Below are 18,315 nucleotides of genomic sequence, written 5' to 3'. Positions count from 1 at the left end.
GATTGGTGCCGGTAACTGTCTAATACTATTACATCATATAACATAATATTGTGAGCTTATTGCACCAATAAAACAGACAAACTACCAGTTATAATCGTGATTAGGTAGTCAAATCTTATGACAGGAGTGTTAACATAGTTATCACTAATATGGCATTGATGCATTCTATACCACGTATCGGTCTACGTTATGTAAATTCACTGACCCGATTATTCCATGCCTACAATTCGTAACCTATTCATAACAATGACATTGCAGTGCCAGTACAAAAGCAAGAGGAAGTTCACGATTGCCTTAGCTAAATGAGGACGTTATCATGCCTGCCCCTGCCCCATTCTAGGATCAACGGATTGAGCATAAAAAACGCGAGATAAAGGCTGATATTTATTGTAAAACTGTCTCTCTAAATAGTAAGTTGAGTTATCAAAATATGTAAAAGTATAAAGGCTAACAACACATGTAAAAACAAAGTATCCTTGGTCTGCAATATCAAAACAATTATCCAGCGAAATTTGTCACTGTTTGTCTCATCTAATACCAGTATAATGTTTACCGAGTGTAATGGACGCCATTGTCCATTTATGGTAATCGTGTCACAAACATGCTAGCGGTTTGTTTGCACGTCTTGTCTGAGGTATCAATTTCTTTCAATATTCCATTGACTTATATATAGGCTAAATGTCCTTATTGCACGATAACACATTCTTCCTCATGAATATTCAAAAATTACCAAATAGAATATGTGAAATATGTAACCATTAAGAACTAGAATACAAAGAGACTGTGCGTTCGTTATATTTGTGCCTCTTTGGCACGTGTTAGGGAATATTAATGTCGTTAATGAAGAAGAATTCCCCTCTTAATCGAATAATGTTATAACCTTTGTTAGGCTCATCAGATTTTACCGATAGGAAAGAAACGATATCCCCAACTCATCATAATTTCGTCTACTGATTGATGATACATGTTCTATGTTGACATAATAACTGCAACCGTTGCATGTATAACGTATTAAATCAGCGCCAGCGTATAGGATTCTGACTATATGTATGGTTCAACGATAAGGAAGTGTAAGGTATCGTGACGTTTGTATTGCACATAAAGCCAAGAATAAACCTTGTACAAAGAAACCAACACCCGTTTTCGACGAAAATCAATTAAGCTTAAATTCGTTTTCTGTCACTTCCTTGTTGACAGCATGTCTCATTCAAATCGAGTAAACTATTTTATTTGCGGATACACTCAGGCGTATTAGACAAAGTCGCCAATTGGTTACAGGTTAAAAATAATCAGCGATTTTTTACGTTTGAATGTATAACCTTCCTATGACTTGGTTTGAATGGAAAACTAAACATCACCACAAATGACGACAGTCTATTCCATTCATATGACCTTTTTGACCAATATTAACAAGTGTCCCATTAACCAGGTGTCTAATATCCAACGTGAGTTTAAAGTTGTTTCACAATTCTTCCTTTTGGTACAAGCGAATTAGTCATTGTGTTGTTGGTTTTGTAACTCTTACTTTTGACCCTATAAATCATAATTCACGGCCTCCATCCCATGGTGAGGCTCATGCACAATGCGTATCAAGAACATCCGCCGTACCAATGAGCACTGAGCATTTTGGGACATATCGTTGTCTACACATATACACAAGGGCACACACGAGAACATAAAACATTTTACAACCCCCAACCAAACCAACTCCTTGGCCTTTGGAAACGTGCATGTCCAACCATGTTATGGTGCCACTTTTTGGTAACAAATGCACATTAAACCTTCAGTTTAGTTGCAGTGTCACCAATGGAGTACAGTAGTGAGCGTTACCATAATGACCAACTTCAAATTCTGAGCGTCGCAGGATTCTCTGAATTTGTATACACCGTTTCTACAAGGTTTAAGTTTTTTATAGATAAGTTTAAGCAAAACTATCAAAATGCAAACAGTAGGAATATTGCTGCTTTTCCACAGCTAAGAAAAGCAATTCTTAAAAGAAGAACGAAAGATATCACAATCTATTTGTACGATAAATAATTTAATGTATAGAAAAACTGCCAGGGCACTAGATATGGCACTGCAACGATGAAACCTGTTTAATATGTACAGACAGAAATATGACGAAAGAATATACCAAACCTGATCCGACTGAAGAGAATGAAACTAAACTATCCTACACAGTCTTAGAACATTTAATTAGTCCTGTTTACTAAAGACTAATAAATATATATCATCGAATAAATTATCAACAAAATTCAAAACCTCATATCAAAGACAACATGTTTGATTACAGGGTTGTGTCCGAGTGTATCCCCCCCCCCCCAATCCCTTTAAACTCACACAAAGATAAAAGTATTTATTTGAACCAAATTTCCTTTTTACTTGGAAGAACATATGGCAAATTATAACAGGGAAAAGAGCAATGAAATTTATGGCTAGAACGGGATTCGAACCATTGATCTCCGGGTTACAAGTACAGCGCTCTACCAACTTAGCCATCCATTAATATTTGAATTAATTATGGCAATTGTTTCATATAATAAAAAATATTACTGTTCTGGTATGAGATCGAAAACCCATTCCTACTTGCTACATGAAAAACCTAATAAATGTAGCCCGGTAATTATAGGTTCTCGAGAACGGTTTGATTGAACAAATACGATTTTCTTGATATTTCTTTCATCTTAATTGTGCTTTACTACAGCTGAATTCTAATACTTTCATGGCTTTATTCTATTTTTGCCCATTTGTCTCAAAATTAAACATTTGTAGATTATCGTAATATATAGACTCATTCCCTTCTTCGTCAATAATTGTCCCCTTGCTTGGATTTTCGTTTCCCATTTTAGCACCTGGAATTTCGTAGGCTACCGACTCGTTTTCGTTTATGATTACTCTAGAATACTGTTCTTTCGAGTTGGGGCTGCTTTCAGAGACTGTGGTTGCTTCAGTGTTTGGAGTAACGGTTCTAGTTACACCACCGGTATCAATATAGCAATAATCGTAGCCTACATTCGCCGAAGAGGTTACAGTAGCAACAGATTTGGAATTTGACTCGGTATGTCTACTTTTCCGGTAAAGTAGAACAAACATTATTGACAATGTAAATAAAAGGAACCCTATGACAGTGACTAGCGAAACAACAAGAACTGAATTACCAGGTGGTTTACTTGAAACTCTGTTAGAGGCTGATGTTGTTGGTGCTAATTTTTCGGGAGAACTGACCAATGTGAGCAAGGATACAGATTCCATGGGCCTAATTACTAACGTTAAGTTTGCCATAGAACTTTCAGTAAGGAGGGTACCATAACAATTTAATGTTACAACACCTTCATAGCTACTATCACTAGCAACAGTTACTATCATCATTGATCCATCAACGGAGATCACAATACCAGAAATATCTAGTCCTTCCGGAATGGACCACTGCACAGATGAAGTTGGTAAAGATGAGCATGTATAAAATTTTGTTTGTCCTGGATACAATATAGCTGGATCATTTGTAGTAACTACTGGATCAATGAAAATGATCAGTTCCTCGTAAACATAAATAGGACCAACGGTACACCGGTCTATGTCGGTTACTGGTGCTACGCCATCACGTTCACATGTAAACACGCTGCCATTTTGACTTACAGAAGGTTGTACATGTATCCTGTTACACTGTGTCATCGTCCTTACAAGGTTTCTCGTTTCATCGAATGTTATATCATTATCTGAACTCCAGCTAATGAAACCGAACACTGACGCATAACTATAACATGTTAGAGTTACCGATTGTCCAACAATGATACCGTCAGTGTAGTTTGTAGTACAATATGTCGGTTCATTTGGTAATGCTAATATTGTCAGGTTTGTGGAAGCAGTAAAGTCTACCCATGTTACGCTGCAAAAGAATGTTTGGTTAGTACTAAATATAAATGAAGTAGTTTGTTCGATGTAAAATGTAGCATCGTCCAGTCCCAATGGACCTGAATTAAACTCTTGTCCCGTTTCATCTGTTATCACCAGGGTAATGTTATAATCTGGATTCAAGTCTGACACTGAACATCTGAGTGATATCGATTCTCCAGCTAATACAATGTCGTTGAATCTCGTAAACAGAGACACTGTCTGCGCAGAACACTGACTCTCAAAGACCAGCAATAGATGAAAGAAAAAAGCAAGTAACGGAACGAAAAGCAATATCCGCCGAAGATAATCCATTTTGGCTTCAATACGTTTTCAACTTCAACAGAAAATAACCAAGACGTCCTACTCGTATAGCTACAACAACAACATGCATACGGTTTTGTTTTTCGTAGGCGAATTACAACGGTCGGTGTACAAATTACAACAAATTTACGTCACTCTGTACAGTCCTCAGAGAGATTTTTATTTTAACAAAAACAAAAGTAACACGAACACGATTTTCAAAGAGTTTTCCCAAACTTGCCCGAAAACACGAAACAGTACGATATACCTGAAAATGGTATGGAGTGTACTATAGGACTATTGTCAGGTTTGGGATAACTGTGATACTTTAGGAAGTTACGGTGCAGATGGTTAAGACTAATGATCAAATGTTCGGCTTGTTCCATGTAAATAACAGGAATAGGATGGTTAGGTACTGAATGGTACATTTTTTACCATTTCATCTAATATCACAATATCAATGTTATCCTCCTCTGGATTCGTGTTTGACACTGTACATCGTAGCGATACCGATTCTCCAACTGATATAATATCGTCCAATCTTGTAAACATAGATACTCTGTGACCAGAACACTGATTCTAAGATATCAGCAGTACATAGAAAACCATTGATCCTCCAATAAAGTTCATTCTTCCAAATAATAAACGAATATTGTACATGCGGGAAAAACCTTTCCAGTGACCTTTAAATACGGATATCCTTGAGGTTGTATTCACACCTGCATCAATGAACTTAAATGGCTGCACATCGCTGAAAAAGACAAAATAATAATTGCAGTGACGTAACATGAAGTGGATTTCTCAAATTGATGGCGATGTATGATAAATTATATAATGTAGCGCATCTAGCAACTAGAGCTAATGTGTGAATAGAACATTGCATGTCAGAGGTCAATAGCATGTTGAGAATGTAAACAAACATAAAACGAAAAGGAACTCATTTTCCAGAAATGGTAAAATTTTGTTAGAAATTAAAACAGTAAACAATTCAGCTCAGTGTCGTTGTGTAAGCCATTAGATTTAGTGTAAAGTAGAGATAGTTCTGGGAGGATAACATATATTTCGAATTCACATTTCTGTTACATTAACAGTGAAGAGGCGAAGTGAGTTGACGAAAACAAAAGTTTACAAGAGCCTTTAAACTGTTGCATCTGTTATGACCTCGGATAAAAACATTCATGGCATTTCAATTTCAGGTACAACGTTCAAAATTTCCAATGATGTCGATGATACTGTTATCATCACACATGGTACGAATGATTCTTTTAAGGGTGTTATTTCGACTTTAGATAACTTTACAGACGTTTCTGGTTTGAAGATTAATATAACCAAGTCTAAATTGTTTCCTCTAGGTCCTTTATGTATTGACCCTCCTTGGTATTTTTATGATGTTGTGTTCAAAATTAGCGATCAACCTGTTACCTATTTGGGAATAACATTCAGTCATCACGGAGATCCCTTTTTCAAATTGAACTATATTCCAAAACTGTCACGTATTTAAAGACTTATCAATTTATGGTCTACTAGGGACCTCACACCTAACGGAAAAACTAGAATTATAAAAAAAAAAAATAATTGTATTTCACAATTGGTTTATCTCCTTGTAGTTTTGTCAAATTCACCCTCAAGTTATTTGCAAGAACTGAATAAATCTTTTTTACAAGTTTGTCTGGTGAGGCAAACCGGACAAAGTGAAGAGGTCGGTGTTAGTTAATGCAAAGTGTAATGGTGGACTCAATATGATTGACTTGAGTTTGTTCGCGAAGAGTCTTAAATGTAAATGGGTGAAACTACACCACGATGACAGTCCAGGGGCATGGACAATTTTATTTGACAAGGCACTCAGCAAATATGGTGGAGGTTTCCTACTAAAATGTAATTTTTTGTAAACATGATATTGAAATTGCGAACACTTTAATTATTGAGGTGTGTAGTTCGTGGTCAGATTATCATTTCCGTTCTCCAGAAAGTAACTTCTCAAATGAGTACATACTCAATAACTCGTTTATTAGGATAAATAGAAATATTGTTTTCTCGAACGGATACTATTGGAGAAAAATGCATATTTCATACGTGATTTCTCTGACGGATATGGAAATTGTTTAGATTATGTTTCTTTCAAAAGAAAGTACGATATTACGGAAAGTTTCCCATTCACTCTCTAATTTGGCTTGATATTGGCCATTCCAAATTCTTGGAAAACTAATATGAATGAAACGGATACTCTGAATGGGAATATCTTTCGTCTAGTCAAATTTACTAGCTATCCTCGTGTAACAAAAATTACTTATCAATATTTCATTAATCAGATAGCTTCACAACCGAGGTCAATTTCTAAATGGCAGAGTTTAGACCTTTATGAATATAACTGGAATGCTATTTTTAGTCTTCCTAATGCTGCTGTGAGAGACGTAAACTTACAATATTTTCAGTTTCGTTTCATTCATAGAATTATTGGCATGAATACGTTCTTGTTCAGGATTGGTCGAAGAAATGTACCTCTTTGTACCTTTTGCCAACATGATGATGAGACTCTTGAACATCTTTTTTCTTTGTGACCATTTGTCCAAACGTTTTGGTATATCGCTGCCAGATTTTTTTTGAAAGATATTAGTAAAATCACCGTAGTTAACGTCAAATTTGGTTACATCGAAGACATAAGACATCCGGTGAACTTTTTTTGCTACATGCAAAATACTTTATTTTCACTTGTAAACAAAACGAAAAACTGCCAGATGTCATAACGTTTTTAGATGAATTTATTTCTCTATTAGAACATGAATATTCAATTCTGAAGAAAAACGATGAACGTAAGCTCCTACAGAGAATATTATAAGTAAATGATTGTATTCCATGTAGTTGAGGACTCTTACACAAACACATTCCCGTCAGCCAAATATGTTTGTTACCTACAGTTATACAAGCGTAGCAATGTTTATACTACCAAAGTATTCAATTTACTGACTTGTGACGTTTAGATGTAGTTATATATTGTTACTTTACAGGAATTAAAAGAAAAAATATATATGAGCGTTATAATGATCATCTTTTTTACCTTCTATGGAACGCCAAATGGAAGACTAGATATGATCACCGTGAAAGATGAGTCCATACTGTGCCGTTAAGCTAGTACGTCGCCAGACTGATGCAAATAGATATGTTGCTGTTGTATTTATTATTTTACGCATAGGGATCACCATTATTTTCACATCGTGCTACATGCCTTTAAAACGTCTCGTAAAATAAAGTACACATGCCATTTTAAGACAGCGTCATCTGTGTTCTTTGAGACTACTTATTTGCAAATAGGTTGCCGTGTTTATGCATACCGCTCTACGGTTAAAGCAATCATTTTGTTAAATGATTCTTAAATATTTTCAGAAGACTTATCATTTAGTTTGATATAAGACGATGGTAGAAGAATGGAAGTTTAATCTTTAAACGTACAATTGTTGGTTACTTTGGGCTTGCCATCTTCGTCGATGGCATTCTTGTGTTGTGTATAGTTCCGATTGAGGAAACGTGCATTGGTCAGAGTTCGACTAATGATCTTTGTGAATAATTGCGCTTGAAGCGTGAAGCACGCTCAAATCTCATGTGCTCTGAAATCCTTCAAGGCCACATGAGCCTACAGTTTATTTTTCTACCAATCGTCTTAGGTCTTGTCTGACATGGTCTCTTTGATAGGGTCATGTAATAGTCTGGAATATATTTAATTTATTCTGTATGCTCCTTTATGTCCCTTTTTGCTACTCTGGACATTTTTAATGCTTTCCTTGAAGATATATCATGCGGTTTCTCACGCATGATCATAAAGAATTAGCTTTCGAAATTGTATCTTACATGTCCTAAATTTACCCATTTCAGAACAATGAGATTGCAGACGCAGCTTTACGATCTCGACGAGCCTGGGTGCTAGTAGGTGGAAGTAACTTGGAAATTTCTCGGCTCCAGTCATGATTGTGCCAAGTTTCTCATTAAGACATATCTTTTTGCAAGTGTTCGTTTAATTCGACAAATTAACAGTTTGTATAAAACATCCCTTCAACTATCTAGGTCGTGTTGTCACTAACAGCTAAATGGCCTAAATTTCGCAAAATTAGAGGAAAAAATGCAAATATGAATCAAGGGTTTATATATGATATTGTATAGACTATGATACCTCTTATGGCGACATTTGTCTAAGATCTAGAAAGGCATGTGTACGTTAAAGGTCTACACAGCATGCATGTTGCCTTCCCCATTGGTTTGTTCCCTCTCTCGTGTAGCCAGCTGTTCTGCCAATGTACGTACTCTTGGATTTATATATGTACAAGTATATATACTCGGTACACGCAATATGCATAAATAAGTTCAGACAAGACTACACAGTAATAAAATGTCAGCTGAACACATGTATGTACAGGACATGTTGCAGGAGATGTTTGATGAACTTATTACGTAACAGGTATAGACTCTGCTGAATCTGCTCACCGACGCGAATGAGTCTCCCTACATGCAAATAAACTTGATGTTACGGCTGTTATATTTTCCTCCCCTTTCTACATAAACGCTTCACAGAGGCCGGCGCGATCACAGAAGGAACGAATCACACATACAGAAGCAATCACAGGAAACGAATCGCTCATAGCGTGATGAATAGTAAAAATCGACTCAGCGCATTTAGCAACAAAAAAAGTGGCCGATACGCCTAAACCAAGGCTACGTAACAGGCGGCTTCGCGCCTCTTGAGTTAACATGAAGAAAGAGTAGACGGTGTTGCTGTGGTAACGACCCACCGACTGGCCGAATTGACAAGGTCATCGTAACATTCCCATCACCCTATACTTCCCTCTTTAATATATCGCGTTTATGAAAAAAAAACTCATACAATAATATAATATTGCAATCAGTTCATTTCTTTTAAATTATTTCACAATTTTATACTTCAACTCTTTTATGAAATCCAATTCAATTCAATATCATATTGGGCAGACTAGGCTCACTCAACTGCGAGATTTCTCGAGGCGAATATGATATTAAAATACAACCGGAAATAGTTTATCGCTACTTTATCGAATCCTGTACTATATTGTTTCTGACATATCATAGCGTATAGAAACACACATATCGTTTCCCTAACGAATACCTTATCCTTATAGAAATTAAACACTTTAGAAATCCTGCCCTCGTGCCTCCCGCTTCCCCTCTACAGCTACCCCGCCACCCCACCAACCCCACCAACCATGTACACCCAACCCTTACCCACCCAGGGCAAACCCCTAACACAAGTACATTTGTTTAAAAAAATGATACCTTACAACCGAAGTAGTAGTTATCCGAACAATTTATTAATCTAAACCTGCCTGTCAAGCCATTGTCACACCTCAGAATACGATCATGAAAATATTAAATTGAAAACTCCTAGATTTATCAATACATGCATGGAAAACAGTATATCCATCGACAATTTAACACCAGCTACCCCAATATATTGCTAACACTGTGATCATCATACCAAATTGAGACTTCAATGCAAACCGTCTTTTTGATATCAACGAAGTCACTTATCGACTATCATCATTATTATTATTATTATTACTATTATTATTATTATTATTATCATTAAAATTCCCTCTAGCAAAGATAAACTTGAGAGAAAGATGAACACACACGCACACACACACACACAAATGGACAATACTTGAGTACTTTGAGTTCATTTCAAGAGGAAGGATGACAGAATGTTGAGTACTTACTGTCGGTTTCTTTTCGAGGTCTTCTAATGGAGATGTTACGTTTGAGCTGTGGCTGTATGAGTCACGTGGTCTGTGGCTGCAGGGGTCACGTAAAGCGCGATGATGTGATATCGATTGTCAACGACTCAGAATTATTCATATTTACAAATATCATTTGAACGATGTGTTTCATTCGAGCGCTGTTGTATATGACGAGAGCAGCACTCGGTATTAAGTACATAGAACGTATATCAGCTTACACACAATCCTATACAACTTTCTTTAATAGCTGTTGTACACTGCAGGTTACTTTAATACGTTTTGTTGTGTTACTTTATTGAAAGGATTTTCAAAATGTTCGGAATTCCTTTTCTTCGGGGACTGTGGGTTTTCTTCCATACAAACAACAATATACCTATACAATAACAACATAAGCGTTAAAATAGCACGCTAAGTGTTTAGGTATGTCACATAATGTATACAAATATTCGGATATTGATTGGGTTATACGATCCAGTTTGAATCTTTCTTTTTTCCTACTTTAAATCACGCAGGTGTCAGTGGTATATAACACTTCCGTACATCGTACTTTGACATTTTTTTGTTCAAAGTTCTAGATGTCTAGATGTGTGTAGTGATCTATTAGTTTGTGACGGTATTTTGATGAATGAATATCATTATTTATATGAGATGCATCTATAGAAAATCAAAACTACGCACAGTGTGCGTGCAGATAAATGAATGCCATGTACTTTGAAAGCAGTATTGCGAGCAGCTTCCACGAATTTTATGCCAATTTTTTTTTTATTAAATGCGATTTCGTGACGGATGTAATCCATTTTAAAACTACTTTCATGAACTTGATCCTGTTCAAATATTCAATGAATGCTAATTCAAAATTAACTTCGGTTATCAGAATATCTTTTATTGATATCTCCTATTCCTTGTTGTATACAATTGCGAAAAAACTGGGCAAAGGGGTAAGGGTTATGTGGCCATAATGAGCCCGTCCCCTCCCCTCGTCGTCCCCACCCAATCCCCCATCCCCCCCAAAAAGAAGATAAATTACTTACTCTGTATTCGTGACTTTTAAATTATTTTACCTTATTAGCATGTCGTCGCGGCTATCGTATAGTAAGGAAATATGCGTGCTCTCGGGTACCCTCGGGTACTCTCGGGTACTCTCGGGTACTCTCGGGTACTCCCGGGTGCTCTCGGGTACCCTCGGGTACTCTCGTGTACTCTCGGGTGCTCTCGGGTGCTCTCGGGTACTCTCCGATACATAGTTCAATTTTAGAAACTTCTTTTCGCATCATCAGAGGATGACTTTATCAGGCACCAATTTTTTTATTTGGTATGTTGCAGACTATTATTTGAAAAAAAAATACACCGTTATCCATCTAGGTTGTATTTCTATATCACTTTTAATATTGATGAGAAATGACCCTCTACAATTATCTTAGGACCATCAGTTAAAGTGACTGATTTACTCAGTCTAACACAGAGACCGTTATGTCAGCTTCCAAGATGCAGCACAAAATTCAATAGCAAAAGCATTAATAATTTCATTGCCTCAAATATCATATTTACGATACACTAAATATTTTTTATGCCCAGATAATGATATGGGAATGTCATACAAGGGTACTGTGTTGTTCAAATTAAGTTACAAGAAATACGCATTGATTAAGTTATTATAATTATTAAAACAAAGTATTAACAAAATTGTATATGTAGGCCTGCACTGAGCAGCCGACGATATGATCAAGTTAGACTTAAAGGAGCATTTCAGGGATTTATAATATCGTTAAGGGTCACGTCTTCAGTGAATTCTTACATTTTTAATTATCTGTATTTGATACCTGGACTCTTGTCTGATGGTGTCCTTAGACATTTGTGTATGCAAGCAGTTATAAAGCCAACTCAAATCCCCGTTCTACAAAATGAATGACAGGAGGGAACGTAACTTATTAACTTTACAAATATCAACTTTTGGAATATATTAAGACAAAAAGACTGCTTGGGTAATCACAGTGGTTCGAACGAACTTCGATGAAAACCAATGTTGGGCAATAAAAATTAAGAATAAACCGACAGTTAATCTATGTGTCAGTTTATTTATACACGTAGTTTAGACAAAACCTACTGTGTGTCCGTTAAAACTGGCGACGCCCTTTAAGAATAATAACAAATGTTCACTTATAGTACTAGCTTTAGCTGCGTGAGCCATACCGTTGTTGTTCTATATATAGATTACAAGTTTACCTGCACAGTTAAGAGCGTAAAACTGACATAGTTCGTAAAATATTCGCCAGGTCTCACTAACCTCATTTCTGGATATCTCACACGTTGATCTATTGCTCTTTCATAACACTCAGATTTTCAAGTGATTTTGGTATAGGCCTATGGTCATATACAAGTAATTCCCTGGTTTGCGGACTATATATAATAATAATAAATCGAAGATCTTAATGTTGAATTCATGTATTTACAAAGTAATCTACGTCACGGATATGTTGATAGCATATGTTAACGCATATGGAATTCTCAGCTTCCTCTAATGCAAATAAATAAATAAATGGCGCTCGTCTGATTTAAACATTTTATATATATTTATTTTTTTACAAGGAGCACTATGTATATATAGTATTGCAATTATATAGCAATATGTATATATAGTGTCACACTTAAAGTGCACTATGTATAGATAGTATCACACCTGAAGAGCACCATATATAGTATCATCAACTTTGTCTTCAAAATTTAACCATTCCAATTTTCTAAACTACGGAAAAATTTCACGGTAGTAGGAGCCCGGTTTGATTTGGGGGGAAGGAAGGGCGGCTGTGACAATTTACCCGAAAATATACCAATAATTAAAGGTTTATTGAACGTATCTAACAAATCAAACATATCTTGCGTATCTAACGTATCTTGAACGTATCTAACGTATCCAACGTATTAAACGTATCTAACGAATTAGGGAGAGAAGCATCGTTAGAAGCTTGGAAATCAAACTTTGAATTCTTCTTGATACAAATAACATGCTCTGACTGAGGAGAATGAAATGGACATGTGATCATATGATAAATAGTTTCATACTATGCACATTATATGTAAAAATGTTACATGTTTAGAGAACGCCTTGCTCTCCATCTAAGACATGATACTAATTAATATTCAATGATTCGATGCATACTTCTACTACCATAAAAGTATGTATTTATTAGCAATCAAAAGGGTAAAACCACTCAATAAAACATAAACAAACACCGAATAAAACATTATTTGAGGTTAAGAATATTAACTGACTACCCTGTTCACCAAACAAACGAAATCAACAGCTATATATGCTTACTAATACTAACATAATTTGTAACATATACATCTAACATACACTTCTTACATATATATATATATCTAACATATACTTCTAACATATATACTTCTAACATATAATTCTAACATATATACTTCTAACAAATACTTCTAACATATTTACATCTAACATATGCGTATGACATGAACTTCTAACATAACTTCTAACATATACATTTAACATATTCTTCTAACATGTATACACCTAACATATACTTCTAACATAAACTCCTGACATATTTTTCTAACATATACTTCTAACATATACTTCGAACATATAAACATCTTACATATACTTCTAACAAATATTTTACATATATATAAATACTTCTAACATGTACTTCTAACATATACTTCTAAAACATTATTCTAACATATACTTCAAACATATATACATCTTACATATACTTCTGACATATACTTCTAACATACACTTCTAACATATGCTTCTAACATATATACATCTAACATATACTTCGAACATATGCTTCGAACATATACTTAGAACATATACTTCTAACACATATACATCTTATATATACTTCTCACATGTACTTCTTACATAAATACATCTAACATATTTTTCTAACATATACTTCTATACAATTAGGGCCTCTAGGTTCCTTTTGTTTAGCTTTCATCATCTGATACAAGCTTGGAAAGAAATTTTCCAGTCTGTTTGTTGTATAAATGTACGGTTTACTCCGTGAAAAGTAGAACCTGAATATGAAAAAATATCAGTTATTGTGCGTTATTCTTTTAATTAACAGTTGGTCGACAACTATTTACAAACAAACGCAAAAGTCTTCGTTTCCAATTACAGTTGATTGACAGCTATTTACAATCAAGTTCTTTCCTTCCATATATAGTTGGTCAACAGCTACTTAAGTTTGGAGTTGGCAACCTATTTAAACTTAAGCTCTGCATACAGAGGTGATCGGCAGTTGCCATTTAGAAAAAAGTACATTTTCACAATCAAGATTTAAACAAATGATTGAGTCTCTTTACAATAGAGTTCTTGACTGAACTTTGCAGATAATGTTGCAACTATATCAAGTGAGGTTCTTCATGTTTGAAACAATTGATTGACAACAGCTAATTCTTCACTTTTTGCATTTTATTTTATTTTAAGTTCTTCACTCTCACACACATTTCAACGGTGTCTAGTTAAATAATTAAGTTATTAACTAAAGTCCTTAGACTGCGCGTAAGGTGTATGCAGGTGTTTGTGTTGTTTACACTGATCTCGAATTCAACATGGAGACACGGATAATAGAGTTGACATCATTATTTCGAACATTGATATATGTCATTTTCCGGGTTTAGCCAGTAAACTCTGGATGATACATCTGTCAACTTGCAAACAGTAAAGAGTAACACATTCCTCTTTTGGAGTCCTCCTCCTCCTCTTAAGTCAAAGAGATTAAATCAAATACGGATGCTTTTGAAAGTATGATTGGTGCCGGTAACTGTCCAATACTAATTGCATCAAATAACATGATCTTGTGAGCTTATTGCTCAAATACAACGAACAAACTACCAGTTTCAATCGAGACTATAGGTAGTCAAATCCTATGAATGGAGTGTAAACATATTTATGACTAATATGGCATTGGTGCATTCTGCACCACGTATCGGTCTACGTTATGTATATTCATTGACCCGAATATTCAATGCATTCAATTCGTAACCTATTCATAACAATGGCATTGCAGTGCCTGTACAAAAGCAAGAGGAAGTTCACGATTGCCTTAGCCGAATACGGACGTTACTATGCCCGCCCCTGCCCCATTCTAGGATCAACCGATTGAGCATAAACAAGCAAGATAAAGGCTGGTATTTATTGTAAAACTGTCTCTCTGAATAGTAAGTTGAGATATCAAAATATTTTAAAGTATTTGGGCTAACAACACATGTAAAAACAAAGTATCCTTGGTCTGCAATATCAAAACAAATATCCAGCGAAAATTTTCACTGTTTGTCTCATCTAATACCAGTATAATGTTTACCGAGTGTAAAGGACGCCATTGTCCATTTATGATAACCGTGCCTCAGACATGCTAGCGGTTTGTTTGCACGTCTTGTCTGAGGTATCAATTTCTTTCAATATTCCATTGACTTATGTATAGGATAAATGTCCTTATTGCACGATAACACATTCTTCCTCATGAATATTCATAAATTACCAAATAGAATATGTGAAATATGTAACCATTAAGAACTAGATTACAAAGAGACTGTACGTTCGTTATATTTGTGCCTCTTTGGCACGTGTTAGGGAATATTAATGGCGTTAATGAAAAGAATTCTCCTCTTAATCGAATAATGTTATAATCTTTGTTAGGCTCATCAGATTTTACCGATAGGAAAGAAACGATATCCCCAACTCATCATAATTTCGTCTACTGATTGATGATACATGTTCTATGTTGACATAATAATTGCAACCGTTGCATGTATAACGTATTAAATTAGCGCTAGCGTATAGGATTCTGACTATATGTATGGTTCAACGATAAGGAAGTGTAAGGTATTGTTACGTTTGTATTGCACAAATAGCCAAGAATACATTCCGTACAATGAAACCAACAACCGTTTTCGACGAAAATCAATGAAGCTTAAATTCGTTTTCTGTCACTTCCTTGTTGACAGCATGTCTCATTCAAATCGAGTAAACTATTTTATTTGCGGATACACTCAGGCGTATTAGACAAAGTCGCCAATTGGTCACAGGTTAAAAATAATCAGCGATTTTTTACGTTTGAATGTATAACCTTCCTATGACTTGGTTTGAATGGAAAACTAAACATCACCACAAATGACGACAGTCTATTCCATTCATATGACCTTTTTGACCAATATTAACAAGTGTCCCATTAACCGTTTGTCTAATATGAAACGTGAATTTGAGGTTGTTCACAATTCTTCATTTTGGTACAAGCGTATTTGTCAATGTTTTGTTGTTTTTGTACCTCTTACCTATAAATCATAATTCACGGCCTACATCCCATAGTGAGCCTCATGCACAATGCGTATCAAGAACATCCGCCGTACCAATGAGCACTGAGCATTTTGGGACATATAGTTGTTCACACATATACACAAGGCCACACCGACGAGCATATGAAACACTTAACAACCCCCACCCCAACCCTACCACCGCATTGGCATTTGGAAAAGTGCATGTCTAACCATAGTATGGTGCCACCTTTTGGTAACAATTGCACATTAAACCTCAGAGTTTAGTTGCAGCGTCACCAATGGTGTAAGGTTGGACGACAATTGCAGTACCACATTCGCACAATTATCAATGGAGTACAAAAGTGAGCGCTACCATAAAGACCAGCTTCAAGTTCGAATAAAATCATCAACAAAATTCAAAACCACATATCAAAGACATCATGTATGATTACAGGGGTGTGTCGGAGTGAGCCCCCAGTCCCCTTTAAAATTACTTATGGCACTCCAACGATGTAACCTGTTTAATAAATAGATACAGAAATATGACGAAAAAATACACCAAACCTGATCCGACTGAAGAGAATGAAAATAAACTATCCTACACAGGCTTAGAACAGTTAATAAGTCCTGTTTACTGAAGACTAATAAATTTATATCATAAAAACACTTAAAATAATTCAAAACCACATATCAAAGACACCATGTATGATTGCAAGGGTGTGTCGGGGTGAACCCCTAGTCCCCTTTAAACTTACACAAAGATGCAAGTACCTTTTTGAACAAACTTGCACTCAGACCTTATTTATATATGATCTAAATTCCACATTACCATATTCGAAATCTTAAGTTTAAAGCTTTTTCTGTAGGACAAATGCTATAGGAACATGTTTTGGCCGAAATATGCAGCTTATTGGTTAAGCTATCAACTTTAGACAACGGAATATCTCGTTCAAGTCTACGTACTGTTAAACTGCAACTACTAACAGCATTTTCTTTTTACGTCGAACATTTGGCAAACAATTATTTCTGATTTACTTATAACTTGGAAAAAAGGAACGAAATTTATGTCTAGAATGGCACTGAAACCATTGACCTGCGCTCTACGAACTTCGCCATCCATCCATTCATATTTGAATTAATTATGGCAATTAGTTCATATAATTAAAAATATTACTGTTCTTGTATGAGATCGAAAACCCATTCCTACCTGCTACATGAAAGACCCAATAAATGTAGCTCGGTGATTATAGGTTCTCGAAAACGGTTTGAGTGAGTAAATACGATTTTTTTTTATTTCATTCATCTTATTTGTGCTTTACTACAGCTGAATTCTAACACTTTCATGGCTTACTCCCTTTTTGCCCATTTGTCTCAAAATTAAACTTGTGTAGATATTCGTAATATACTGACTCATTCCCTTTTTCGTCAATAATTGTTCTCTTGCTTGGATTTTCGTTTCCCATTTTAGCATCTGGAATTTCATAGGCTACCGACTCGTTTTCATTGATGATTACTCTAGAATACTGTTTATTCGAGTTGGGGCTGTTTTCAGAGATTGTGGTTGCTTCAGTGTTTGAAGTAACGGTTCTAGTTACACCACCGGTATCAATATCGCAATAATCGTAGCCTACATTCACCGAAGAGGTTACATTAGCAACAGATTTGGAATTTGACTCGGTATGTCTACTTTTCCGGTAAAGTAGAACAAACATTATTGACAACGCAAATAAAAGGAACCCTATGACAGTGACTAGCGAAACAACAAGAAATGAATTTACAGGTGGTTTACTTGAACCTGTGTTAGAGGCTGATGTTGTTGGTGCTGATTTTTCGGGAGAACTGACCAATGTGAGCAAGGGTACAGATTCCATGGGATTGATGGCCAACGTTAAGTTTGCTGTAGAACGTTCAGTAAGGATGTTACCAGAACAAAACAAGTCTACATCACCTGTAAAGTTACTATCACTAGGGACAGTTACTGTTATCATGGCTCCAACCACAGATAACTCAATACCAGAATCGTTCAGTTTCTTCGGAGTAGACCACTGCACAGATGAAGTTGGTA

At 35.6% G+C, this 18,315-nt stretch overlaps 1 protein-coding gene across 2 annotated transcripts in view; it reads right to left on the bottom strand.

The window, feature by feature from the left end:
- Positions 1 to 179: 179 nt before the first annotated feature.
- LOC139964488 (uncharacterized) overlaps positions 180 to 18,315 on the bottom strand; it is a 133,688-nt gene continuing 115,552 nt past the window's right edge. Inside the window, exons 1-2 of one of the 2 annotated variants that reach the window (XM_071966078.1) lie at positions 9,933 to 10,073; positions 180 to 4,945 (exon numbers count right to left, since the gene is read on the bottom strand). In XM_071966078.1, the coding sequence (XP_071822179.1) occupies positions 2,734 to 4,206 (1,473 nt within the window). In that variant the 5' untranslated portion in view covers positions 4,207 to 4,945; positions 9,933 to 10,073 and the 3' untranslated portion in view covers positions 180 to 2,733. Of the gene's footprint in view, positions 4,946 to 9,932; positions 10,074 to 18,315 lie in introns of those variants that run through there. The other variant, XM_071966077.1, reaches the window with a different exon arrangement.

Source organism: Apostichopus japonicus, chromosome 23 (assembly GCF_037975245.1).
Source record: "Apostichopus japonicus isolate 1M-3 chromosome 23, ASM3797524v1, whole genome shotgun sequence".
Classification (NCBI taxonomy): Eukaryota; Metazoa; Echinodermata; class Holothuroidea; order Aspidochirotida; family Stichopodidae; genus Apostichopus; species Apostichopus japonicus.
Note: the sequence above shows the minus strand (reverse complement) of the source record. Positions and strands in the feature narration are given on the sequence as shown.